A 27,487-nucleotide genomic window follows, 5' to 3' on the forward strand; every position below is an offset into this window, starting at 1 on the left:
GGAGCCCAAGGATGGGGAAAGGCACAGAAACTCATCATCAGAATAGGATGGGATTAATCAGGGCAGGCTTCCTGGAGGAGACAAGTTTTGAGCGAGGTTTTATAGGACAGGAGTCATCTTGGGGCAGGAAGCAGGTCATGGAGGAAGGTCATGTCCCAAACTGAAGTCATAAAGTCATGATCTTCCCTCCCAAACTTGTCCTTGTCCAGCTTGAATGGCACTGCAGCCAGATGCCCGCACAAACCAGGAACTCAGGAACAACTTTGTTGCCTGTCTCCCCTTCACCCATGTCCAACCCATCCCCCGGACCAGTGGACATTACCTCCTTTGCTCACTTGAGTCCTCCCATTTCTCTCCATCTCCAGCACTATCCCCTGTACAAACCAGCACTGTCCCACTTGGACCCCTGCAAGAACATCTAACCTGGCTACCTTGCTCTTTTCCACCAGGATGATCTTACTGAAATGCCCATCAGATCATATCGAAGAGAGTGAAGGGAGACAGGCGGGGACCAGATGCTTTGGTTTGGGAGACCACAGGAGCAATGAAAGCCCTCTGCCCTCCAGCAACGTGCATTCTGGGAAATCTCCTCCCCCAGCAAATAGCCTGTGCCCCATCGGGCAATATCAGAGCACCTGAACAATTTTTTCTTTTCATAGCACTTTATGCAGTTTGTAATTTCATACACAGGGACACACACACACACAATTAAACATTTGGAATAATAGGTAATACCTCTCCTGTATAAAAAGACACACTGTTAAAGTCACTCCCCTATCCCCGCCATTCCCCCAGCTCTCCCTTACTCCCACCCAGGTAGCTACTTTTATTAGCTTCTGTGTCTCCAGAATTTCTACATATGAAGATAAGCAAATAGGAATTCCTACTTTATTCTTTCCCCCTTTTTAAACATAAAGTACACATACTGCCCTTTCTGCACTTGATTTTTATTCTCTTAACAACATATCCTGGGGCTTCCCTGGTAGCACAGTGGTTAAGAATCCGCCTGCCAATGCAGGGGACATGGGTTCGAGCCCTGGTCTGGGAAGATCCCACATGCCGGGGAGCAACTAAGCCCGTGCGCCACAACTACTGAGCCTGCGCTCTAGAGCCGTGAGCCACAACTACTGAGCTCGCGTGCCACAACTACTGAAGCCCGCGTGCCTAGAGCCCATGCTCTGCAACAAGAGAAGCCACCGCAATGAGAAGCCCGCGCACCGCAATGAAGAGTAGCCCCCGCTTGCTGCAACAGGAGAAAGCCCGTGCGCAGCAACGAAGACCCAATGCAGCCAAAAATAAAAATAACTAAATAAATTTTTTTTTAAAAAGTGTTTTAATTGAAGGCATTCTCTGTGTGCTATCATGCAAAGATCTCCAGGATACATTGTTTTTTTGTTTTTTTACATAAATTTATTTTATTTAATTTATTTATTTTTGGTTGCGTTGGGTCTTCGTTGCTGCGCGCGGGTTTTCTCCAGTTGGAGCAAGCGGGGGCTACTCTTCATTGCAGTGCGCGGGCTTCTCATTGCGGTGGCTTCTCTTGTTGCGGAGCATGGGCTCTAGGTGTCCAGGCTTCAGTAGTAGTGGCACACAGGCTCAGTAGTTGTGGCGCACGGGCTTAGTTGCTCCCCGGCATGTGGGATCTTCCCAGACCAGGGCTCGAACCCTTGTCCCCTGCATTGGCAGGCGGATTCTTAACCACTGCGCCACCAGGGAAGTCCCTAAAACACTTTTTATGTCTGCACACTGTTTTACTGTATGGATGCACCGTAATTTATTTAACCAACCCCCTGCTGATGGGTGCTTGGGCCATTCCCTGTCTTTTGTCATTATAAACAGTGCCACGGATTACCTTGTCCAACATGCTAGAATCTGTAGGTAAATTCTCTGAAGGGGGATCGCTGGATCACAGAGGAATTACATGTATAATTTAGACAGATGTTGTCAGGCTATCCATCATAGGGCTTATACCAATTGACAATCCCACTGGCAATGTATGAGAGGGCCTGTTTAAAATGATATATTGTTCACATGATTATTTGATGGCTTCTCTCCCCACAAAACTGTAAACTCCAGGATGGCAGGGATTATGTATCTTTTGCTCATTGTCATGGGCACTCAATAAATACTGAATTAATGGACAGATTTATGATTCTACCAGGAATGGGTGGCCAGGGTGGGTGAGATCCTTTCGTGTTCACCTTGCCCAGTCCAGCTTCCCCGATCCTTGCTCTGGGCTGATTGTCGATCCAGAGGGTGGCTGGGACCCTGTGAGTGACCCTTGAGGTTCTGGAAGATCTAATCCTGACATCTGACTCATGACCCCCACTCCAGAGCAGACTTTCTCCTGCTGTGAACTCAAGAAATCCAATGTCTCAGTCTTATAAAGGGCTTGGAGAATGGACCCTTGTCTGATGCTTGAATCCCCTGCCCAGCATCTGCTTACATACCTCTGGTGACAGGGATCTCACTCCTTCCAAGTGACTCCTTTCAACTTGAGACAACTAACTTTTTAAAAATAAATTTATTTATTTTGTTTATTTATTTTTGGCTGCATTGGGTCTTCATTGCTGTGCGTGGGCTTTCTCTAGTTGCGGCGAGCGGGGGCTACTCTTTGTTGCGGTGTGCGGGCTTCTAATCGCGGTGGCTTCTCTTGTTGCGGAGCACGGACTCTAGGCGCATGGGCTTCAGTAGTTGTGGCGCACGGGCTTAGTTGCTCCCTGGCATGTGGGATCTTCCTGGATCAGGGATCGAACCTGTGTCTCCTGGCTTGGCAGGCAGATTCTTAACCACTGTGCCACCAGGGAAGTCCCAGACAACTAACTTGTAAAAAGTTTTTCCATCTATTGAGTTGAAACCTGCTCCCTGTAGCTGCCTCTTCTTCAGGGAATTTTAACTGCGGCTCTTTGGAAACAGGGCTTTCTGGCAGACGAGCAGGGGGTATATTTGGGGACAGGTACCTCTCATCTATCATTTTCTAGCAAGTAGGGCCAACTCCCAAAGGATCCCTGCAGAGCCCTGCCTGCCCACCTCCTCACTCTCTCCTGTCTTGCCTGCAGGTATGTGCAGGAAGGGCGGTTCCGAATTGAGGAGAGGACACTGACAGCCTTCCAATGGCTCTACAGCCCCCAGCAGCATCGCATCCTCAGCCGTGCTGACCTTGAGTCTCCCTCCAGGTAAGGGGACCCACTGCCCTTACTCTCATCCTTCCTCCAGGCCCCTCCAGTTGGTACTTATTATGCGGCCAGCCCCACACTGGTCCATAAACTCCCAGTGGGGAACCACGGACCTCAGTGGCAGAGAGGCCTTCAGGGTCTTTGAAAGAGTCTGTCAGTCGGGGTGCTTGAAAGAGTCTGTCAGCCGGGGTGCTTGTCCAGCCTAGAATGCGCTGAGTGATTTGAGGCAAGTCATTGCCTTTGCTTTCTCCTCCGTAAAGTGGGTATGATCATATTTTCCCTGCCTTCTATCAGGAAGATCATGAATCTCAAGTGAAATGATGCCTGGAGATCATCAGCTGGTTCCTCTTATTTTATATTTTTGGCCGCACCGCACGGCATGTGGGAATCTTAGTTGCTGGACCAGGGATAGGACCTGTGCCCCCTGCAGTGGAAGCGCAGAGTCTTAACCACTGGACTGCTAGGGAAGTCCCGCTGGTTCCTCTTTAAGAGGGACAGCGGCTGGCATATTTGCTGGGCGGTCCCTGCTTTGACCTGGGTAGAGCCAGCCCTTCCTTTCTTGTCGCTCTCCTCCGCCATGCCAGAGAACCCAGCTGGGATCCTGAGTCCAGGTGAGGGGCACCCAGCTTCCTGCTCCCAGGCTCCTTCCCGCCCACTCTTCCTCCACACTGTGGACAGACATGAGCCGTGTTGGCAATCTCGATGGAGATGTCCCTGGGAGCCCTGCTGCTGCCACACCCCTTCCCAAGGCTTCTGCTAGACCTGACCCAGGACCTTTCTTCCCACTTTCCCCATCAAAACTTCTTTGCACCAGCTTCTAAATTAGCAGGCCCCTTGAAGCCAAGAAAGAACAGGTCTTTCCTCCCCGGGGTGGAAAAGAAGAATGGAAGTGATGTCATTTGGGGGTACACCATGTGCTGGCCAGCAAGAGAACAGGGACAATGCTCTTACCGCATCTCCCCAAACCGGCCCCAGGAATAAGGTTCAGAGATGATGAGAGACTTCACCTACCCAGACATCTGCCAGGAGTCGTGTTTAGCTAAGAGCAGTGCATGTGCTCTCTCTTGTCTCAGTGACGATTTCAGAAGGTACAGGAAGCAGTGAGGGGGATAGGTATTCTGGATCCAGTTCTCCCCAAAGAGGAAGAATTAATTGGATGATGATGTGATGTGACAGGAACCCTGGGAAAGGTGACTCAGGCCACCTGGGAACTCTTGATATTCAGGAGATGGGAGGTCAGACAAATGCCCTAAACTCTAGGGGGCAGATTTCAAATCATGCAGAGAAAAGACCGAAAAGGCGCTAGAGCTTGAGGCAAGAGTATCAGGAAGGGTGTGGCAATGTGATCCTGAATGTACAGTTGTGAATGCTTGCAGGGACAGAGAAGGAGGCTGTCCTGGGAACATGCTGGTGAAGCACAGACATGAAGGGCACATGGTCGGAATTGGTTTCAGGCAACGTGCAAAGCCCTATTGTGAGCCAAGCACCATCGGACGTAAAGCAGCTTCTTCCTCACCTCCTTTCCTTTCGTCAAAGCTCTCCACTACCTGACATTATCTTATTTGCCTATTTGTTCATTGCCTGTGGCTCCCCTGGAATGTGAGGTCCATGAGGGCAGGGCCTTTTCCCTCTTGCCCTCTTCTGTATCCCGAGGTCCTAGCCCAGAGAAGGAGCTCATTAATCAGGCACCAGGTGAAGGACAAATGAACATAATGCAGGCTCACCGGTAGGAAGGCTGGAAGGGAAGCTAGCTCCAAGACTGATGTGGGCCAGCTAGCTATACCCGCCCAAGATAACAGCCAGGGAAGAAGAGGAGGGTGGACCTCCTGCCCACGCAGGTGGCTTGAGGCTAACCTTTTTTGAGCCAAAAAACAAGAATGCTCTTCAGAGTCACAGGAGCCCAGTTGAGTCCATGACAGAGGGAAGCAATTATAAGATAGGAAGGATGCAGTCATTCAAAATAACTTCAGCTTTCATACCTGGGAAGGCTACCGCCCAGGAGACTTGAAGAGGAAGCTGCCATAGCTCCGTGACTCAGCACTCAAAAAATTAACTATTATTCTTATATCACAAAAGTTGTACTAACTTCTGTGTGTTTATTATGCGTCATGTTGTAAGTGCTTTGCAGGCATAAATTGATTTAATCTTCATAACAATGCTATGGTCTAGGTACTGTACTCCCCATTTATCAGATGACAAAGCTGAGGCGCAGGGTAAGTGGCAGTGCTTGCAACCACTATGCGCACTGCCTCTCAGAGAATGAGGCATGTGCCCCAAAGTGGGAGATGGTGAAGGTAATTTTTATCATTGCAGAGAGGAAATAAGTCCACGAACCATAAATTAGTGAGCTTAGCATCATTCCTGGTCAGGTTTCAGAGTCTGTTATTAAAGAGATGGTTTCGGGGCACTTAGAAAAGAAAGAGATGGAGGACCAGCAGCAGTGAGTGAATTCCCTGGGAACCCATCCTGCTGGGGGAAGCTTATTTGCTTTTCTGATTAGTTTTCTAGACTAGAAGGTAGGTTGGGGGTGGTAAAGCAGGAGACAGTGGTTCTGAGTTTCAGCAAGAAATTGTTCTTTTCTTCCCATCAAAGCCTGCAGGTGACACAGAGGAATGTGGGCTGGGGGAGGGCACAGCTAGGGAGGCTGATGAGTGGGCTGCCCTTGCTGAGTCTGCTCAGTGTGTTCATGAGGGACTTGGTGAGGGAGGATGTGGACAGCATGCCGGTGACATTGCCGATGGCAGGAGCCTGGGCACCATCCCAACGGACAAGATGGCACAGTTGGACCCGAAGTGCCCTGGAGGCTTGGAGTCCAGGTCCAAGTCTAGAAGGTACAGTTTAACAGAAATAAAGGAGAAGTCTATTTTGGCCTCCAATCTTGTCTGCACCTGGGCAGCAGGCTGAGGGGATCAGCTGTCTGAGAGGTTCCAGTTGACTGGAAGCTTGGGTATGGCCCCATGTTTTAAGAAAATGCTCGTGTCTTGGGGCTGCAAGAGCTCAGGGCAGAGTCCAGAGCTGAGGAGGAAAGTCCTGCTATTTTGTCTCAGACTAAGAGGAATGCTCTATCATTTCCTCATTTATCTTGTGGACGGAGATTGAGCACATTCTTCTGCTAATACCATGCCGATGTTACCCTTGAATGGCTGAGCAGGTTACATTTTGGGGTGATGGGCTAGGCTGCTGAAGGGACTCAGAGGGTGGGTTGGCCACCCACCTTCCTTTTTGCTTTCCACTCTGCTCCAGGTCAGGCCCTGGGGTTATGATGCCTTGTCTTAAGGAAGACAAGGGTCCTGCCTCCATGGGACGCACATTCTAGTGGGAGAGACAGACTATAGACGCATAGACAAGAGAATATCTTGAGATGATCAGAGTGCCGAACAAACTGAAACAGAGCATCAGATAAAGAGTGACCAGTGGGTGTGTGGGGAGTTTGGAAGAGGTGGATGGCCTCTCTGAGAAGGTGACGTTTGAGCTGAGTCCTGAAGGACTCAGGGGGCAGACATATGGAGAAGCTGCTGGTGAGGGGTGTTGAATAAAGGCTGGGGAGGGGCACAGGAGATGGGAAGTGAAACAGCAGTTACAAGGCCCTACCTATGTTCCAGAAGCAGGAAGCTGTTGTGGCCAGAGCAGAGTGAGGCCATGGCCAGCAGATGGAAAGGATGCAGATTTCCGTGCAGTTAAATGAAGGGCTTTTTAACATGTAGAACTGCCCGAGTACAGCGTGGGCTGCCCCCTGAGGGAGTGGGCTTCCCATCACTGAGATGTGCAAGCCATATTCAGAGGCCGCCCTCCGTGGAGGTTAGGGAGGAAGACTCAAGCGTCTCAAAGGCTCCCTAGGGCACCCTTCCTGCCTTCAACCCCTTCAAGTTCAGGAGCACCCTTGGTTTGGCCAAAGCTGGGAGGATGGCTGTGCAGCGAATGAATGAAAGCTCCCGGCTGCCAGGTCGAAGGCGTTGCGGGGGTGGGGGGGGAGTTTCAAGGACTCTGGCAGTCCCTGAAACCTCCCACTTCCAAGTCCAGATAGCACTGAACCCCCTCTCCAGCCCCACCGCACGCAGAGCTGGCGAGAACCGCGGTGTCTTCCTCAATCCACCAGGAACCCGCAGATCTTTCCTCACCTCCGTTCCCCACCGGCCCGGGCCCCATCGTCCAGGAACTTCTGTGGGCCGGTGGGCTGTCCCCTCCTCCGCTCCCCTGGGTCCCTTGGGCACGCCTGCCCCTCCCCGCTCCTTTGTTCCCGAGGAGCCGCCTCGGGCAGTCCCCTGGCGGCGGCGACGGGAGCATCCCGCGGGCGCCGCACCCCGCACTCGCCGTACCGGCCCCGCCTCCGCCCCCGCGCCCTCTCCTGCCGCTCGTGCCCGCCCCTCTGTCTCCCCCCCACTTTCCGGCAGCTACGCGGCTGCGGCGCGGGGTGAGTCGGGTGGGCACTGCCGGAACCGGGGCGCGGACCCAGGCGGCGGCGTCGCGGAGGGCGGCAGGAGGGCCCCGCCTCGGCCAGGCGCGGGCTTTCCCGCGGCGAGCGCGGCTCCGGCGGCTGGGGCGCGACTGCCAGGTGTGCGCGTGGCGGCGACGGCGGCGGGCAGGGGAAGCCGCTTTGTGCCCGGCGAGCCGCGGCCGGGGTGCGCGCGTGCGCGCCGCGGTGACGGTGCGCGCGGCGGGGCGGGCGGCCAGGGCAGCCCGTCGCCGAGGAGGAGGGGGCTCGCCGCCGGATGGAGAAGGGGGACGCCGCCGCCGCGGGCACACGGGCCGAGAGAGCCGCCGCGACAGACTGTTGCCATTCCGTCCACGTCGAGAAGTGAGCCCCGGGCGCCGGCTTCACAGAAGGTCAGCGGATTCGGGGCTGGGTGGTAATCCCGTAGTCAGCAGGGATCAGGACGCGAGTCCTGGGTGGGTCTGAACCCAGGGTGGAATTGGGGTGTATGTTGTGAGTGCAAATGCAGGTGTTTGCAAAGAGAAATCAGCTCGTGTGGACGCGTGTGAGCCCTGCGCTGCGATTCCACGGAGCAGTTCAGCGTAGTGGGTTGTTTGGGAGGCGGGGTGACTGTCCTCAGACATCCCTACGGGTGGGTCATGGCGCACACACATCCTGTATGGAGTGTGTAGCTGACCGAGGTGGAGAAGCTGACCGAGGTGGAGCTCAGAGGTGGGGTGTTTACAGGTGGTGGTGAAAGGAAAAAACCAGGACCCACAGGAGGACCCTGTAACTAGGCTGGGTTGGTTTGTTTTTTTCCGAAAGGACATATACCCCACCCCATGCCCGCTCCAACCTGTGCCTGTTGCAGGGAGGGGAGCTAGGATGGTGGAGTGCTGTCTGAGAGGTCTTTGTGGACCTTTGGGGCCGGGCCAGGATCATCAGCCGGATGCTCATTTCTGGAGGCCCTGGGTGGATGAGCTTGGGGTGCCTGCCTTGGGTGGGGGTCCAGGGCACGCTGGGTGTCCTGACCTGGGAGCTGGTTGAGGAGGACATCCTTCTTTCTCCTCATCTGTTTTCTATAGCTCCTCTACACCTTTCTTAACAAACCAAAGGGCATTTATATGCAAGTGGGGTTTGGGCTCTGAATGCGGGGATCTGCCTCTGCTGAGTGGCCCCCCATCAGAGCAGCCTCCATAGGGAATAATAGGGTTGTCCTGGGCTGGGCGCCAGGTCCCTCTGGTTCTTTTCATGCTTTGTGACCCTGGGGCTGTCCCTTAAGCCCCAGGCGCCTCAGTTTCCCATGGAGAGGGGAGAAGGCACCGCCCCGCCCCGTTCTTCCCGCTGCAGAGTGAGGAGTAAACAGAGAGATCACAGCTGCCTGGGGCTGGGAGGCTGGGAGTGACTCAGGGCATGTGAGGTCCCCAGCAGTGTTTTCCCCCTGGAAAGTCCCAGCACATCTTTGAGACCTGGGCAGGAGTTGGGGGAAGCTCTGCCCTCACCTCCAAGCGAGTGTGTTGGATTTTCTGAGTGTGGGGCAGGGTGGGTATCTGCTAGATCTGGCTGCTCAGGCTTCCAGAAACTACCTCAGGTTCCCCCTCCTATCTAAGATGTTGAGGACTGGGGAGGGGACAGGGTGTGGGAAGGATTGGATGGGATGGGGGACTTAAGAGTCACCAAATTTCTGGGCAGAGGCAGATGCTAAAGTTGAGTAGGGCCAGGGCACGGCTAGCTGGGAATCCCGCTCAGCCCAGGCTGTTAGGCGATTTGTCGGGAGGTGGCCTCAGTTCCAGAGAAGATGACCCTGCTGCTGCAGCCATCCCGTCCCCACGCCGACCATGATCCTGTCTGGATCAAGTGTGGCTGAGCCACTGTGGTTCAGAATGACTTGAACCTCGAGGGAAGGGGACCCCAGCATGGATGGTGGTGGCAGCAGCAGAGCAGACCTGGGTTGCATCCCAGCTCCACCACTCTCTGTGTTTCCACCTGTGTTCCCCCAAAGCAGAACCCGAGGATGCATTCTTTTTATCTTACTACCGCTCTGTCCTGGGAGGTCTCCTGAGAAGCCTTACGGGATGCGTTTCAGAACTGCCCTGCTGGGGAGAGAAACAGGGACGTGTGCATCCATCAGCTCTGTTCCGTCCGTGGACATTAACTCCCACGTGCTTCCAGGCTGCACGTGTGAGGCCCCAGTGGGTTCGTGTGGGCATCCCGCACTGCGGCTTCAAAGATGGTCCTGCTGGGTCCTCGAAGAAGCATTGCCATGTGTGCTCTCAAAGCCTGCAGGGAACCGGTCGTTGCAGAAGTCGCTGGAGTAAGAAGTGGGATCGAGAGGGTCTGAAGTCCACCCTGAGGTGTCCGACACTGCATGACCTTGGGCAAATTTCCTATCTTCTCTGAGCCTCAGTTTCCTTATCTGGGGGTTACGGGTATTCAATAAAATACTACTAAGTTTTGGAACATGGTGATGGGTCCATAGCGAGAGCTCTGTGAATGGAATATTTCTGTATATTTGGGAAGACAGCACCTTCTGGGTGGCCCAGATATTCATTCACTTAAGTGGAGGAGGGGGCTGGATTAGGTGACCTCTAAAGACCCCCCTCCTAGTCAGAGACTCTTGGGCTCAGGGGCCAGACACCTGACCTGGTCATTTCCTCCTGGAGCTGTGGCCCAGTCTCCCAGAACCCCTGAATGGCTCTGCTTTGCATTCTGTGGATTGGAGACAACAATGCCAGCTGCTCATATGTGCCTTTCCCTGGGCTCTGTCCCCTGGAGGACACAGGAGCCTGGAGGGTGGGCAGAGGGGCGAGGGGAACAGGCAGCTCAGAAGCAGGTGTTTGAAGGACGGGTGGCGAGAGGGCAGATGCTGGCGTTTGGAGCTGGCAGATGGTCGTGGGCACTGGTCTGGGCCACAGTCAGTGGGGAGGACAGGGCACGGGGTGGGGGAGGGTGAGAGAAAGTGAACAGGAAGGGAGGGGAGAGCGGGTTGGCAGAGAGTGGCCCAGACTGGTGGCAGAACCAGGGTTGTGGGGTGAGTCGAGGATTGGGGGGTGTCTGGAGTGGTGAGCTGTGGGGTGGCTGAGGATTGGGGGGGTGTCTGGAGTGGCAGGGACAGGCTGGGCCGGTGGGAGAGCGATGAGGTGGTGTGAGGGAAGGGACGGCACTGGTTGAGGATTAGTTGGGGAGGCCCTAGGGCATAAGCCGGGGCAGGTATCCTATTTCAGGGTACAGCACCTATAAGCTCCCTCCTTTTCCTTTTTCCAGTGCATCTACCTGCTCCTCCTGGGCCACCACCCACGTTGGCAGGTGAGGTGCTGTCAGCAAACACTTGGGTCCCGTTGTGAGCGGTGATTGGAGAAGGCGAGGATGTACCTCTGCCAAGACCCGTTGCCATGGTACCACGGTGACCCTTGTCTTCCTATCCTCTCCCATCTCTGGGCAACGTGGCCCTCCCCAGGGGGAGGTCGTACAGTGGGGAAGGTGTCCAGCTTCCTCTTGCTTATGCAGGAGCAGCTCAGGCTGGCAATACAAAGGTCATGGTGTCCATCCTTCTGCCTTCAGGCAAGGTCACACCTAGCCTAGGCTGGGCGGTTGCAACAGCTACTGTCTTCATTTACAGTCATTTAAAGACTCCTCTGACCTCTGTAATTTGGGACTCCTTTTGTTTTTAATAAGTTTAGTAAAAAAAAGAATCAGTAATGCCAGCTTATCCGTCTCCTCCCTTTTTATTTTTTTATTTTATTTTATTTTATTTGGCCGCGCTGCGACATGCAGGATCTTAGTTCCCTGACCAGGGATTGAACCCGTGCCCCCTGCAGTGGAAGCGCAGAGCCCTAACCACTGGACCACGAGGGAAGTCCCTCCTCCCCTTTTAAAGAGCCAGATGACACTCTCTTCTTGCCCACACCTTTTTCAATGCCTTGGTGCTTTTCTAGTGAGAAGTTCTGGATCATGTCTGATCTCAGTCTGCCATGCTACACTTTCTTTTTGTTGTTGTTATTGTTTGTTTTTTTTACTCTGTTTGCCACCACGCTTTAGGCCTTATAGATAAGTTAGAAAGAGATTCCAGTCTATCTTCTCAAGATGCAAAGTGGCCACTGGGGCTCCCAAGGCAGGTGGGACACCAAGGCAAGGACAGTGCTCTGGGGAGGCTGGCCTGAGACCTGGTTTGGGTTCTGAACTTGCTCCTGCTCTCCGGGCTGGCTGGTGTTCCACCCCCTCCCCTAGTCCAGATCCAGGGCTGTCAGCCTCCTTCCCGGGTCATGCTGGGTGCGCTAGCTGGGCCCTACCAAGTCTGGGTCAGCAGATGGCATCAGGTATGGGCACCTGGGGGACCCTGCCAATGAGATGACTGGTAGTGAGCAAGAGCTGGAGGGGAGAGACAGGCAGTCAGGCACAGTGAGGTACACCTGTGCGTGCGTGCGCATCTGTACACGCGGGTCCCTGGAGGGCGTGTTGCTGGATCACTGTGTCTGCACATCTCTGTGTGGTTACCTGTGGGCCTCTGAGCATGTCTCTGTGTGCATTGTGCTGTGCCCCGGCTTATTTGTTTTCTTTTCTCTGGGTATGTGAGTTGGCCACGACCCGGCGCTCTCCAGGGTCCTTGAGGGTGTGCAGGTCTGATGGCTGGTGATACTTTACCCAGAAGGATTTCCTGGCCCCCTGAGGCCCCTGAGTCTTCTGCCCTGCCCAGCTCTGCCCTCTTTCCGGGATTCCTGTCCCTGTCCCTCCCTCTGCCTTGAGGAAATTGCTTCTCCCCCACTGGCTGTGTGGGTGCCCACTGCTGTTCAGGTGGGGCCTGGGGAGAGACAACCAGTCCCATCTCCAGCCCCATCCTTCAAGCTCTGAGCTGAGGGTGATGGGTGGGTGAGCCCTGGGTGGAGGAGATGAGTCAGGACGGCTGCAGCGGGTGGCAGGCTATGTGTCAGCATCTTCAGGGAGGTGTGTGCGCCCCCCTCCACTTCACCCATCCTCAGGGGCTTGGGCACCAGTGCAGCAGTGGGAAGGCTCCCCCACCTCCACTGTCCATATTCTCTTCCCTCGTAGCCATGCCTGGCAGTTTCTGATGGGGAGCAGAATGGTCTCTGAGGCTCCAGGCATCCCACTGGCAGCCTTGGCCTCAGCATAATCATTTAAATTTACGGATCTCTTCCTGTGCCAGGCCCTGAACTCACAAGATACATGTATTAGCTCATTGGCTCCTCAGAACAATCCAATGAGGTGGCTTCTGAAAGCATCCCCATCTTATGAGGAAGTGGAGGCTCAGAGAGGCTGGGTCACTTCCACAAGGTCACACAGCTAGTAAGTAGTGGAGCCAGGACCTGAAGCTGGGTCTATTCTTGACACTTGTTGCTGTGCCCTCCACTCTTCACAAAGCTGCATCCATCTCATCCTTACAGTCTCTCCTTCAGAGAGGCCGACTCAGATCATCCCCTCTAAACAGAGCTCCCCACCCACCCCCCAACTCCTCTTTGGATCACATCACCCTATTGTAAATACCTGTTGTAAAGTTATCCCTCTCTTGTCCTCCACCTCCCCACCCTTAGTCCCCCCCCAGGGATTTGTCTGTCTTGTTCACTGAAATACCCTCAGCACTAGCAGAGAGCCTGGAACAAAGTAGGGATGTGATAAACATTTGATGAGTGGATGAATGATTGAATACATGAAGGTATGTCTGACTCCAGACCTAAGCTCTGTAGCCCTTCTCTACATTGTCTCTCACAGCAGGGACCACTGCAGGGTGGCCAGGAACACAGCTCTGGAGCCAGCTCGCTTGGTTCACTGTTCTGCTTATCTGATGCTGCATAATAAACCGTCCAGAAGCTTATGGCCTGAAACAACAGTGATGTTTATTTTGCTCAGGAATCTGCCATTTGGGCAGGGCTTGTGGGGATACTTGTATCTGCTCTGCCATTGTCTTCTGGGGTGGCTCAAAGTCCAGGGACTGGGATTGTCTGAAGGCTCAGCTGCTCACATGTCTGGCATTTGGTGCTGGCTGTTGGCATGAGGTCTTAGTTCCTCGCCACACAGGCCTCTCTGTGTGCCCCCTCTGTGTGCTAGTTTGGGCTTCCTCACAGTGTGCTGGCTGGATTAGGGGCAAGAAAGAGCCAGACAGAAGCTATTTCACCTTTTCTTACCTGGCCTTGCAAATGATGCAGCTTCACTTCTGCCAGAGTCACAGATCCACCAGGATCCAAGAGAGGGGAACGTATACCCCACTGCTTAATGGAAGGGTGTTAATGTCACAGGGTAAGAAGAGCATGTGGAATGGGGATATATTATGGGATGGTGGGGCCATCTTTGGAAAATACAGTCTGCCACAGCCACTTGTTCGGAGTGTGACCTTGAGCAAATTACTTAGTCTCTCTGTGCCCCAATTTCTCCATCTGTAAAGTGGGAACACCATCAGCATGTATTGGGTTATTTCGTACTCACTGGGTTATTTAGCGGTGACTACACTTCTACCCACAGATCCCCTTGGCCTCAGGTAAGGCATTGGTCCAGGTTTTCACCGAGCTGCAGGTTCCAGCCCCAGTTCCACCCCCAACTCTCATGTAATACAGGAGGCACCTACCTGTGCAGAGTCCTTCTGAGGGTGGGGCCGGTGATGGGGAAAGAAGAGGGGACCCTGAGTGGAAAAGGCCTTTTCTGTCTCCTTTTATTATGTGATTCTAAGTCAGCCCTGCTCCCTTCAAAGGGGCAAGGGACAGGGTTGGTGGAGATGCCACAAAGCTGGGGCTCCAGCAGGATTCCTCTGGGTCTGGAGGCACAGATCCCACGAGGACCTCCATCTTTATCCAGGGAAGTCAGGGTAAATGAACATGCTGTGTTTGAGGTGCAGGCCTTTTTTTGTGTGTAGCTCCCTCCTTTTCTCTGTTCCCCCTGCCTGCCTCCATCTGAGTCACTGTTCATCTGCCAGAAGAATGACTCCCCAGCCTGGCTTGCCAGGCCCGGGGAGGAATCTCAGGGTTTCCTTGTCCGGGCCCAGGTTGGGGTACTCCTCAGCTGGGCATTGGCAGGGAGCCAGGGAAAATCTAGGGGTTTGCTGGAGCCCAGCCTGGCTGTATCTCACATCTAGCACTGCCCTCATTCTCTATAGAAATGGCAGAATTGTTAAAAGCAGAGGCTCTGGGTTTGAATTCTGCTGCTGCCACCTGCCAGCCCTGTGACCTTGGGCACATCTCTTAACCTTTCTGAGGCTCCATTTCCTCACCAGGATGGAGGACATGGTTATGGTAAGGATTAAATGAAATAAAATCATGGCGTAACTGGTTCATGGGAAATACTCAAGAAATGTTGGCAGTTATTCTTTTTTTTAAAAATTTTTATTTATTTATTTATTTTATTTATTTATGGCTGAGTTGGGTCTTCGTTTCTGTGCGAGGGCTTTCTCTAGTTGTGGCAAGCGGGGGCCACTCATTCATCGCGGTGCGCGGGCCTCTCACTATCGCGGCCTCTCTTGTTGCGGAGCACAGGCTCCAGACGCACAGGCTCAGTAATTGTGGCTCACGGGCCCAGCTGCTCTGCGGCGTGTGGGATCTTCCCAGACCAGGGCTCGAATCCGCGTCCCCTCCATTAGCAGGCAGATTCTCAACCACTGCGCCACCAGGGAAGCCCAGTTATTCTTTATAGATGAACAAAGTGAGGCGGAGGGAGTTTAAGCGATTTCCCCACAGCCACATTTAACGTCAGAATCAGGGCTGGAACCCATGTGCTCTGACACCAGGTGGTTGTTGCTTATCTCTTGCCATACAGAGAATTCCTCCATCCCTCAATCGCTTTTGCCAGGGGGCAGTATGGCTGCCATCCTAGAAATATAAGCAAGAAGATGCCCTCTTTTCCTCCTTGCACTACCCAGACTTGCCTGTAGAGGGCGCCGACACCTACCTTCTCTCCCATCTGGAGAGGGAAGTATCCAGGTGAGGCTCTGCAGTAGTAGGGGAGGGTGGGGAGTGACACAGCTGAATGGGGGAGAGCGAAGAGCTGGCTTTGTGATCTCCTTTAGACAACTCCTAGTTCCGAAGCTTTCCTACAGATAACTCCAGGGCCCCCAAAGATAATGGGAGTATCCTAGTGGATTTCATTCCAGTGTTTCTCACTGGATTAGAATCATCTGGGGAGTTTGTTAAAGATGCAGATTCCATGACCCTACCCTAGAACGATGGTATCCGAATTTTAGCCATTGCACTGGCTAACAGGTCTACAGATCCGTGCCAGACACCGCTCTGAAGGCTTAACACGTATTAACTCATATACCCCTCCCAACAGCCCTATGAGGTAGGTACCATTAGTATCCTCATTTAATAGATGAGGAGTCTGGTCTGAGGCACAGAGAGGTTGAGGAACTTGCCCAAGTTCACACTGCTTGCAAGCAGCAGGGCTGGGGTTTGAACCCATGCTATTCAAGCCCCAGGTGGTTCTCACACCTGGAGCATGTGAGAACCACTATTTTATAACACTGGGCCCGTCCCCTTTCTTGCCTCCTTTTACTTCCTTTTATTTGTTGTTATTTTAAATAGCATTTATTGTGTTTTTCTAATTATAAAAGCAAAACCTGCTTATTTCAGAAAACTTAGAAAGTTCAGGAAAGCACAAAGAAGAACAAGTCATGATCTTTAATCTCACCTCCTGAACAATATAGTCCTGAGCATATTAGTTAGCCTGTTGCATTCTATTCAGAGACTTACTGTACCTGGTTTGCCCTGGCATCACATATGCAGTCGTCCCTCAGTATCCTTGGGAGATTGCTTCTGGGACTGCCCCCCCACCCCGCTCCCCCCCAGTATACCAAAATCCTGTGATGCTCAAGTCCCTTATATAAAATGGTGTGGAGAATTTGCATATAACCTATGCCATTCTCCCTTATACTTTATTTTTTAAATTTAAAAATAATTTAAGATTATACTCCATTTAAATTTATTAGAAAATATAGTTTGTACCTCTTAATTCCCTACCCCTATCTTGTCCCCCACCACCTTCCCTCTCCCCACTGGTATCCACTGGTTTCTTCTCTATATCTGTGAGTCTGTTTCTGTTTTGTTATGTTCATTCTTTTGTTTTATTTTTAGATTTGAAATATAAATGATAACAGTCTTTCTCTGTCTGACTTGTTTCACTAAGTGTAATACCTTCCAGGTCCACCAAGTTGTTGCAAATGGCAAAATTTCATTGTTTTTTATGGCTGAGTGGTATTCGATTGTATACATATACCACATCATCTTTATCCATTCATATGTTGATGGTCAGTTAGGTCTCCCATATACTTTAAATCATGTATAGATTACTTATAATACCTAATACAATGTAAATGCTATGTAAATAGTTGCCAGCATGGCAAATTCCAGTTTTGCTTTTGGAATTTTATGGAAATTTTTTTCCCGAATATTTTCTATCTGTGGTTGGTTGGCTGAGATGAACTGTATTGTTGAGAGATGTTGTCTTTCTCTAACCTACTCCTACTGTTGGAAATTTAGATTGTTCCCAGCATTTCATAGTTATGACAACAATGAGCTGGAGACCCTCAAAAGTACAACCTGGCACACAGCTCTGATTTTTTCCCCTTGGGATTTCTAGGTCAAAATGTATGCATATTTATAAAAAACTTCCTATTGAAGCATAATATACATACAGAGAAGTGCACAGGTTGTAAGTGTGTAGGTTGATGGATTTCCACAGGCTTGACATACCCATGTAAAACCAACACCCAGGTCCCCAAACTGGCCATGATCTGCACTCTAGAAGCTTCTTGGCATGAAGGTAAGGATTCCGACGTGAACTGTCAAATTTCCCCCAGCAAAGTGGTATATTGGTCTCCTTGGGGTTTTCTTACTTAAGGTTGAAAGACAAACTATGCTTAAAAGCAGAGTGGATGGGGAATTCTCTGGTGGTCCAGCAGTTAGGACTCTGTGCTCTCAATGCCGAGGGCCCGGGTTCAATCCCTAGTCAGGGAACTAAGATCCCACAAGACGAGTGGCGCAGCCAAAAAACAAAACAAAACAAACAAACAAAACAACCAGAGTGGATGGAAGAACCATCTGGAGTCAGATACTGAGAGAGAGAGAGACCTGGGTTCTACCTCTCTGGGGCAAGACAGACTTGCCTTCAGGGTAGAAGAGGTGACCTCAGGACCGGGGTCAACAGTCAGTCTGAGCTCTAAATAGTTTAAGAAGGTTTTAAAGAAATGAGCTTCTGTAGCTTCCACCCCACCCCTCCTCCTCTTCGTCTTCATCTTCTTTCTTCTTCTTAGCAAACCATCTGTTTAACACTTTTTCTTTAAATTATAACATGTTCTTGGTAAAAAAAAAAAAAATCAAGCAGCACAGGAGGACATAAAGTGAAAAGGTTCTTCCCCCCACTTTTCCAGTTCCAGTCCCATTCTTCAGAGGTAACCAGTCTTGGACCATTGCTTATGTTTCCTTCCAGAAATTGTCTAGGCATATCTAAGAATTTATGTATTTATTTAAACTAATGGGATCCTATTATATGAGCTGTTCTGTCTTTTTTTTTTTTTTTAATTTTATTTATTTATTTATTTTTGGATGCGTCGGGTCTGAGTTGCAGCATGTGGGCTCTCTAGGTGAGGTGCTCGGGCTCAGTAGTTGCAGCGTGCGGGCTTAGTTGCCCCGTGGCATGTGGGATCGAACCCAAGTCCCCTGCATTGGAAGGTGGATTCTTAACCACTGGACCACCAGGGAAGTCCCTGTTCTGTGTCTTTTTGTTTTTTAATTTTTTAATTTTTAATTTTTAAAATAAATTTATTTTATTTCTTTTTTTTTGGCTGTGTTGGGTCTTCGTTGCTGCACGCGGGCTTTCTCTAGTTGCAGCGAGCGGGCGCTACTCTTCGTTGCAGTGCGTGGGCTTCCCATTGCGGTGGCTTCTTTTGTTGCCGAGCACGGGCTCTAGGTGCGTGGGCTTCAGTAGTTGTGGCACGCGGGCTCAGTAATTGTGGCTGACGGGCTCTAGAGCACAGGCTCAGTAGTTGTGGCGCATGGGCTTAGTTGCTCCGCGGCATGTGGGATCTTCCTGGACCAGGGATTGAACCCGTGTCCCCTGCATTGGCAGGCGGATTCTCAACCACTGCGCCACCAGGGAAACCCCTGTTTGTTGTTTTTTTAGTTTTTAGGGTATCTTTATGTAGTAACACATATAAATCCTACCTCCTTCTTTTCAATGGCTGCACAGTATTCCATTGTATGCTTGTTCCACAATATCGTGAAATGATGGTTATTTATGTTACTAATTGTATTTGCTATTATAAACAATGATATAGTTAACATCTGTGTGCATAGATCTTGTCAGCTTGTATGAGTTTACCAGTAGGATAAATCTCTTTTTCTTCTTCTTTTTTTTTTTGGCCGTGCCACGAAAATTGTGGGACCTTAGTTCCCCAAACAGGGATTGAACCCGGGCCCTTGGTAGTGAAAGTGCAGAGTCCTAACCACTGGACCGCCAGGGAATTCCCCGGATAAATCTCTAAAAACAGAAGTGTTGGCACAAACAGTATGTGCACTTAATATTTTAATAGATCTTGCCAAATATCTACACACTAATGGTGGGGTGCCTGTTTCCTTACATCCTCACACCATTATCAAGGTTTTTTTTTTTAACTTATCTGATGGGTAAAAATACTTTATTATTATTTAAAAATAATTTAAAATAATGGTACATGTTGCAGCTTCTTTAGTTCACAACCACGTGTTGCTGGGAGTTCTCTTGGTAGACAGCGTTACCGAACAAATCAGAATAAATCACACAACTGTCATATGTTGGGGTCCTGCTCTTGGAACCGAGTTTTCACAAGCGCTTCTCTTGTAATTTTTTTGGTCATCATCTTGCTTTTCAGAACTTGTGCAATGGGAAATTCAGTCTAGCCCTTGAGACAGCGTGAGGGGGGAAGTGATCAGGGCACTGTAAATCACAATGCAGATGTGAGATGTCATTTTATCTCCATCCCAAGGTGTAGATTCCCAACCAGTGTGGGTCTGCTGGCTCTGAATACCATGGCACCCTGTCTTCCTGGAGATCAGAGTGTCCTTCTCTGCCACTGTGCTTTGTCCTCACCTGGTTTATCAAGGAAGCAGAGGCTAATCTAGCCTCCCCTTTGAGGCAAGGTCAACTGAAGCCTCCAAAGAGCACGTGACCTGCTCAAGGTGATTCAGTGGTCGAGATAGGAGGAGAGCTGAGCCTTACGGGGTCGGTACTGATGCCAGCTTATGTTGTCTGGAGTGGGGGAGGATCCAGGCTGAATGATCTAGTGCCTGCTTCTCTCGGGACATCTGTTTCCTCAGCTTCCTGTAACTGCCTCATCCCCACGCCTGGGAAAGGAGCTTGTTTCATCTTTTACCTCCTGCTGGTGGCTGCGAGGACAGAGCTGCTGAAGTGGAGGAAACCACACTGTCTCTCCCTTCCCTCCTGCCCTCAAGGGACTGCAGATATGATGGAGGGGCTCCTGGCAGGGGCCTGGGCTGCCTCTCCTCCTCTGATCCCAGCCAGCTTTCTCCGCCCCACGTTTCTCTAAAATCCAGAGAACTGGGTGGGTTCCCTGGAGCTCTGTCCTGGGGTTGGGGCTCTGGTTGGTACTTGCTCCCTCAGCTGGACCAGAAATACCCACAGGCCTCCACCGGGGAAGCCAGGGCCTTGTGACTTGATGACCCAAAGTGGGCCCTTCCTCTGTGGAAGGGCAAGGAGCAACCTCAGGTGAGAAGGACTCAGGCATGTGCTCTTTCCTGCTTCATTGTTGTTCTTTCCTGGCTGTTGAGCTGAGCTTTGCTTTCAGGGCCTTCGTTTCCCCATCTGTAAAATGGGCGTTGCGTGAACTGGGCATTGCTGTAGGTTCCAGAGTCAGTGGGGCAGGTTTGATCTGATGATGCAGATCATTGTGCAGAACAGTGGCTGAGAACTTGGGCTCTGGAATCAGACCTGGCTCTGCCACCATCACACAGGTTCCTTAACCTCTCTGTGCCTCAGTGTCACCGTCTGTAAAATGGGGATAAAGTGGTGCTATCTCAGAGGTGGTTGTGAGATTGAAAGGTCAGTGCTGACCCATGGTCAACTCACAGTCACAGCGCTGCCCCTGGCCCCCCTGTCCCCATAGCTTGTCCTTATCTCCACCCTGACTGCCCACATGCTGAGTCAGCTGAGGTTTGGGAGGAAGCTGGGCTGTGCTTGGTGGGGCAGGAGGGCTGGGCCTGGCACACAGCGTGCTTCTCTTTTCTCTTGACTTGCAGTCCTTCCCAGAGAGCCATGGACTCCTCGCTGCCCACCTCCACCCAGAAGAAGAACAGAGGGGTCAGAGCAGGGGCAGCTGGAAGCTGCGTAGGACCGAGGGAAGGGGTGGAATCATAATAGATAGTACATATAACAGCTCCGGTAATGGTATGGGAGCCCTGTGCTGTGTTTACGTTCATTTATAGTCTTGTGAGGTTGGTGGCAGCCACCCCCTATTATGGAGGAGGAAACTGAGGCCTAGAGAGGTTAGGTAAGTTGCTGGAGGTCACACAGCTCCAAAGCTCGGAAGCCTGAGCACTGAGGAGAGGAGAGTGGATGAGGCTCTAGAATGGCTCTCACCTCCCTCCCGAGCTTATGCGGTAAAATTGAAAGCTATCTGGGAACTTCCCTTCTCTTTCTCTGGGCCCTTACTCTGGGGGGCGAAGAGGGCACCGGCCCTTCTGGACTCTCAACTTCAAGTCCAGGCTGTGAGTCCTGTGCCCTTCCTGCTGATGCAGCCAGGCCATTGCCGCTCCTTGGTCAGGTGTCTGAATCCCATGACCCCGTGTCTTTTGTGGCTGCCGTGCAAGGTGGGAGAATCCAGCCTGGTCTTGAAATGCTCCTCCCTACCTGGTCCTTGGGCTGCCCTTCTGACCTTCAGATGCTTGGGCTTGGGCCTGTGTCCCCTCTGGGTCTGCGAACATTTGGCCCAGGTGGCCTCCTACCTGGGTTTTATCTGGGTGTCTTGGCAGACTAGGAGGGCCAGAATCAGAGCATCTCTCAGCTGTGTCTTCCCCTAGAATATGTTGGTGGACAGCAAGCACACATGATCACATGTGTGTACAGATAAGAATAGATAAGACGGAAGGCCGGAAGTGCCCAAGCTTGCTGTGACTGCAGCCCCTCCTCTCTCTCCCACATGGAAGCGTGTCAGATGATGTGCTCCAATGATGGGCTCACTAGGAACTCCCTCTAATTGATAAAAAAAGTAAGTACTTTGCAAAAGGAATGTGGGTTATTAGTTATTAGTAACCCATATGACGCCTGGGCTGAGGCTGTGAGCCGTTTCTGGCTTACCCTGGTGCTCCATCCTGTGGTTCAGCAACCCTGGGGAGGAGAGGGGGGAAGCATTGAGGGAGTGAGTCCTGTTGGGTCCGATTAGGTCTCCTGCCCACTCCCAAACCAGTCACTGCAGCCAGGAGGGTGAAGCCCTGGTTGGCCAGGCCTGGCCAGGTGTCCCGCCTGGGGGCAGATATGGAGCACAGAGCTGTCTTGCTCAGAGGGAGGCCAAAAGGATGCAGGACAGGCAGGACCCAGGGTGTCCATGGTACCTGCTGAGCATCTCCTGAGTGTGGGGTGGGTGCAGTAGGGGTGACAGATCTGGGTGGAGTGGACGTCCAGTGGGAAGCCGGTGGTCTATGCAACCCTAGGGAGTGAACCACTTGATCCTTCCTTTTCTGATGAAGGTGAGGGTGGAGGGTGCAACCTGAACCAAGGACCACCAGGCCCCTGCTGAGCAGCCAACTGCCCTGGAGCACAGGACCCCACACTTGCCACCCGTAGCCCTGAACTCGGTCAGGACCCTGTGCTGCCCCCATAGGGCCTGAGGCCCCTTGTGTCCCCTGCAGCGGAGGAGTCAAGAAAATAAAAATGCCTGTGCCCTTTGTCCACAACCTGGGGGTGGCCCTCTGGCACCACAGTGCGGACCTGACTCCCAGCTCCGGGGAAGGTGGGCCAGTGGGAAAGGCCAATGGTGGAAGCTTCTCCACTGCTTGGTAGGGGCGGGGACCTGGCACCCCGCCTGTGACCCTCTACCCTAGGCTGCTGTATGTATGTGCTGCACTCTTCTACGGGGCTCTCATTAGTGAGCACCTACCGTGTACCAGGCACGGTCAGCACTGGTGCAGACAGAGATTAGGACTTGTGGTTCCAGTGAGAAAGGCAAAGACGTGCACATCGGTGCCACCTGCCACCTCTGCCACTGCCGGCAGGAGCTCGGCACTGCTGACCTCTGTCTAGACGCTCAAGGGCATCTGAGCAGTACAGATCTGTGCCTGTGCCTGTGCCTGTGTACGTGAGGGCGCCTTGTAGGCGTGTGTGCGATCTGAGCGTGCGCCTAGGTGTGTGCACGTGTATGATGTATGTGTGAGCGTGTGTTTGTATGGGGAGTTGTATGTGTATGAGTGGATGTGTGGGTGTCTTTGTAAACGTCACATGCACGCACCTGCATGTGAGCATGCAGTACCTGCGTGCACGTGTGTGCCGGCGTCTGCTGATGTATGTGAGCACGCGTGCGCCTAGGTGTACCCGTGGGTCCTGTGCGTATATGTGTGCACGTGTGTGTGCCCCTGGGCCCACGTGGGTGCACGTATACTTGTGTCCACATGCGTGCACGTGTGGGGCAGGTTTATCTGGTACGGTGGAGGCAGAAAGGCCAAGGTCCCGCCTCTGGCAGCCCCAGGGAGTCGGTGTGGGCCCGCGTCGGCCCGGCTCCCTACGCCTTCCAGCCAGGTCTCTCTCCCCCTCCCAGGCACAATCATGGGAATCCTCGGGCCTCCTTGGGTTCCGGGCAGCCTGGGCTGTGTGCGGCAGAGCTGCCAACCCGGGCTGTGGTGCAATCTGCCGGCCGAGCCCCTTCCGGAGCTGCGGGTTCCTCCGGGCGTGGGGAAGCTGCCCTCTGCGACCTCCCCTGCCTGTCTTGGTGCATCCTGGGGGGCAGGACACCCCTCCCACCCCGCGGCCTCACCCACAGGAAGCCGGGCTGGGGGGCAGGCGTTGGGGGAGGTGCCACGCCGGGCGCCCCGCCCTTTGCCGGTGGCTGTCGACCCCGCTGCTCCAAGGCCGCAGCAGTCTTGCCAACAGCCCCGGGGGCATCGCTGGACCAGGGGCCCCTCCGTCACGACCATGTTTGGCAGGAAGCGCAGCGTCTCCTTTGGGGGCTTCGGATGGTGGGTAACAGATGGGAGGGCGGGTGAAGGGGTGGGAGCGAATCTGGCCGTGAAGCCCGGTTGAGCCTGTGGCTGAGACCTGGTCTGTAGGGGGCAGTGGGGGGGTACTTTCAGATGCTTGGCGGGATGGAGATGGACGATCCTGTGGGGGGAGCACCAGGCTTTTCCTCACTGTCCCTTGGGTACAATCTTCTAGGGAATTCAGAGGTCGGAGCTGGAGCCAGTGTGAGTGTGACTCTGACGGGTGAACGTGGGCCTCTGTGTCATGTGTTTCCATATATGTGTATGTGCATCTGTGATGACTGTGAACACGTGTGTATCTGGGACTGTGTGTTTAGGTGTGCACGTCTGTGCGGCCGGGTGTGAGGTGTGTGCCTGGCTGGGTGGGTGTGCTGGCGCGTGACCACGTGTGCACTCTGTGCTTCTGAGCGGATGCCGGTCTGCGCCTCGGAGCTTATGGACCTGTGTGTGCTCTTGTCTGTGCATGTGTGTTATGCTCCTGTCTGGGTCATCTCTGTGACTTCGTGGCCGGGAGAGTGTGTGGCCTGCTCGGCCTTTGGGCTGTCTCCTCTCTGCAGGGGTGAGCAGTGAGAGGAGGGGGCAGGCCTGTCGCCAGGGGCCCCTCCCTGCCCTCCCCCTACAGCCAGTCTGGGCAGCTGGGGCTGTGCCCCAGCGTCTTGCCTGACCCTCTGGGCCACCTTTTGCTGCTAAGTTTCTGTCTGGGACAAAGGAGAGGCTCTTTCCTCCCTATGGGGCCATAAAGTGGGGAAACTGAGGTCAAAGACTTGTCTCTGGTTACCAGCTGCCGGCAGCTTCTCCTCAGCTGGGGAACGGGGTCTAGTGGTTTTCATTATCAGTTTCCTTTCAGCTTCTAGGCTTGGAGCATTGTCAAAGAAGAGGTTCCCACTGCTGAGGTGGGGAGGGTGGCCAGGGCTGTCCTGGTGTGGAAGCTGGGTGGCCAGTAGTGGGGGGCATAAGAGGTGAAGGAGAGTGGGAGGGAGCACAGGGGCTGCAAGACATGGGATGGCAGAGCTTCCTGGTGGGGCTGGAGGGTTAGGGTGGCTATCATACGGGGATGGCTTTCAGCAGGGAAGGGATATTGCAGTTGTTTGAGGGCTAAATTACAGATTCCTGGAGCCCTGGTCCACTCCAGACAGTGAAAAGAATCTTGGGGGTGGTATTTTCGGAGCTCCGTTGGATGCCAGGGTGGTTGTCCACTAGCATTGGTGGACAAGGTGATGAGAGTGAATGGGATGGGGCAGGGGAGAGAGGAGAGAGATGGCACCTGGAAGAACCTGGGGACCTTGGTTTCCTGAAAGGGAAAAGCTCAGTGTCACAGCGCTGCCCTATCTCCCCATCTCAGCCCTGCCAAGCCATAGACCCTGCCCTCCGAGGCCACACCCCCGTGGGAGCCCGGTTGACTGAGTAGGTGTGGATGTGGGTCCCGGGACCGGGGCTGCTGTGGCCCAGAGTGTGACCCAGAGAGTTGGTGGGTGGCTGGTGGCGGGTGGTGGGGTGAGAGGGCATGCTGGGAACCCTGGGTTAAGGAAGGTGCTGCTACTCTTCTGCTCTTTGAGGAACCCAGATGGGACACTTCCTCTCTCCAGGTCTCAGTTTCTCCATGTGTAAATGGGGAATTTCTGCCTTACCCACAACGAAGGGATGTTGTAAGAATTTAAAAAGATTCCTAGGGAAAATATAAAATGTAAGGGCTTATGGATAGGGCTTCCAGTTGGGTTGCTCTGGGTGACGGATGTTAGAGCAGAGTGCAGGGATCTGCTCCTGGGTCCACCTTACTCCCTTTCAGTGAGTTGAATGGGAGAGGAGGAGGGTCTCCATACCAGAGGGGGTTAGGAACCCAATGAGACCCCTGGGGGCCTCGTGGAAGCACCAAGGAAGGGGCCCAGGGGGCCCGTGGGGAAGAAGCTGGGAGGAGGGACCTGGGCCAGGAGCCTCGGGTGTGGCTTATTTTGCTGTTGGGATCAGAAGGTGCTGGGAGTTTACTCAGGGTGGAAGGATCCCACCCCCCAGCTCAGGGGCTTGGTGCTGTCTCGTGATTGCTGAGGCAGCTCTGCGTCCTCACCGTGTGGCCCCTGACACGGCTCCCCTCCTCCCTGGGGCCCCAGTAGTCGCGTGTATGGGGAGCTTGTGGCAGAGCTGAGCCGCTGGACAGAGGTGGCTATAAGAACTTTCCAGGGTTTCAAGCCTCCTGGAGGTGGTGGTGATTTTGGTGGCATTAATGGCAATGATGACATGGCGCAGTGGTGACACTGATGGTGATGTGACCCTGGTATTTGTGACCCCCTAAGCAAGAGGAGACAGAGAGTGGGAATCTCGCCTACCTTTCTGTCTCTGGAGAGAGGAAGGGGCCTCTTTTACCAGCCATAAGGGCTGACATATGCAGAGGGTAAAAATAGAAGCCTAGCAGCCCTGCCTTGTCTTCCAGCAAGGGTGGGCGCAGGCTGGGGTAGAGTTGCTGGCTGCCAGGACAGTCTGCCGCAAACGTGATCTTCCGGGCTCTGAGCTCCTGTGCCCGACAGATCCCACCTCCTGTGCACCCTGGCACCTGCTGTCAGGTTCTGTCTCAGGAGTGGCTTATGCCTTCTTAGAGGAACTGGCAGCTCCCAGAGCAGGAGGGTCCCTGGTGCTGGAGGTTGTGGCGTCTTTCTAAAGCAGAATCCCAGGCAATACCCATGCATTGATTGTCCAGCCGCTGTGACCCATGAGGCTGGGTTGCAGAGTCCTCTTGTGGAGCTTGGGTAATGAAAGGAGAGATGGCATACAAAGTGCTTTAGATCCCTGGGTCTGGAGTCAGATACTGGGATCCAGACTGGGCCAGTGATTGTATCCTCCCGAGCCTGTTTCCTCATCTCTAAAATAAGGAGAATAACAGGACCCATCTCACTGGGTTATGAGTGGCTCCAGCCCTCCCAGAGCTCCCAAGTCCTCCCTTTCTGGGCTGGAGGAGGACTTCCTTCCTCCTGAAGCAACATTGTCCAGGACCCTGCAGGGCTGGTGGTCTGGGCTGGCCCCGGGACCTGTCCCCTGCAGGTGCTAGGTGGGAGCCTTCAGCCCTGGCACTGACGGAAGCCCTTGCTTTTCTCTCGGCAGGATCGACAAGACCATGCTGGCGAGCCTGAAGGTCAAGTAAGTAGCCACTTCCTGTTACGTAAAGGTCAGAGGTAACGGCAGATAGAGCTCTTCTGGGGCCCTCATTTCCCTCCTGGTTGTGGAAAACGTGAGCGGGACTGTTGCATTTGTCAGATTCTCCGTCTCAGTCCAGGGGCTTGTGGACTTGGAGGAGGCTGGACTGAGCTCTTGATTCCTGAAGTATCCGGGAAAAGGCAGATGCTGGAAAGCAAGCAGGGGGACCAGTGTGGTGGAAGTGTGTACGGCAGTGAAACTTTCAGGCCACAACTCAAGGGTGTAAGAAAGATAATTGTATTTTCCATCACTTTAATTTTTATATTTTAATTTTCCATCACTTATAATCATTTTATTTTTATATATAATTTTTATAGCCCCAGTCCCAAGAGGCTATTTTTTTTTTTTTTGCCGCACTGCACAGCATACAGACTTCCCTGACCAGGGATCGAACCCGTGCCCCCCTGCAATGGAAGTGTGGAGTCTTAAGCACTGGACCGCCAGGGAAGTCCCAGGCTGTCTTTCTGACATTCCCACCTACCTGGAAAATTGTGCCACACAGTTCTAGGACCTGGCAAAACACCCCAGTGTGTGTGTGTTTG

The 27,487-nt window shown here is 53.0% G+C and overlaps 1 protein-coding gene across 8 annotated transcripts in view; it reads left to right on the forward strand.

Annotated features, from left to right (window-relative positions):
* RAP1GAP2 (RAP1 GTPase activating protein 2) overlaps positions 1-27,487 on the forward strand; it is a 215,481-nt gene that overhangs the window by 7,196 nt on the left and 180,798 nt on the right. For 4 of the 8 annotated variants that reach the window (XM_082370628.1, XM_082370634.1, XM_082370633.1 and 1 more), the window contains exons 2-3: positions 3,060-3,176; positions 26,853-26,888. In XM_082370628.1, the coding sequence (XP_082226754.1) occupies positions 3,060-3,176; positions 26,853-26,888 (153 nt within the window). Of the gene's footprint in view, positions 1-3,059; positions 3,177-7,847; positions 8,001-23,660; positions 23,742-26,852; positions 26,889-27,487 lie in introns of those variants that run through there. The other 4 variants (XM_082370639.1, XM_082370630.1, XM_082370629.1 and 1 more) reach the window with 3 other exon arrangements.

This window comes from Balaenoptera borealis (genome assembly GCF_965194805.1).
Source record: "Balaenoptera borealis genome assembly, chromosome: 20".
Taxonomy (NCBI): domain Eukaryota; kingdom Metazoa; phylum Chordata; class Mammalia; order Artiodactyla; family Balaenopteridae; genus Balaenoptera; species Balaenoptera borealis.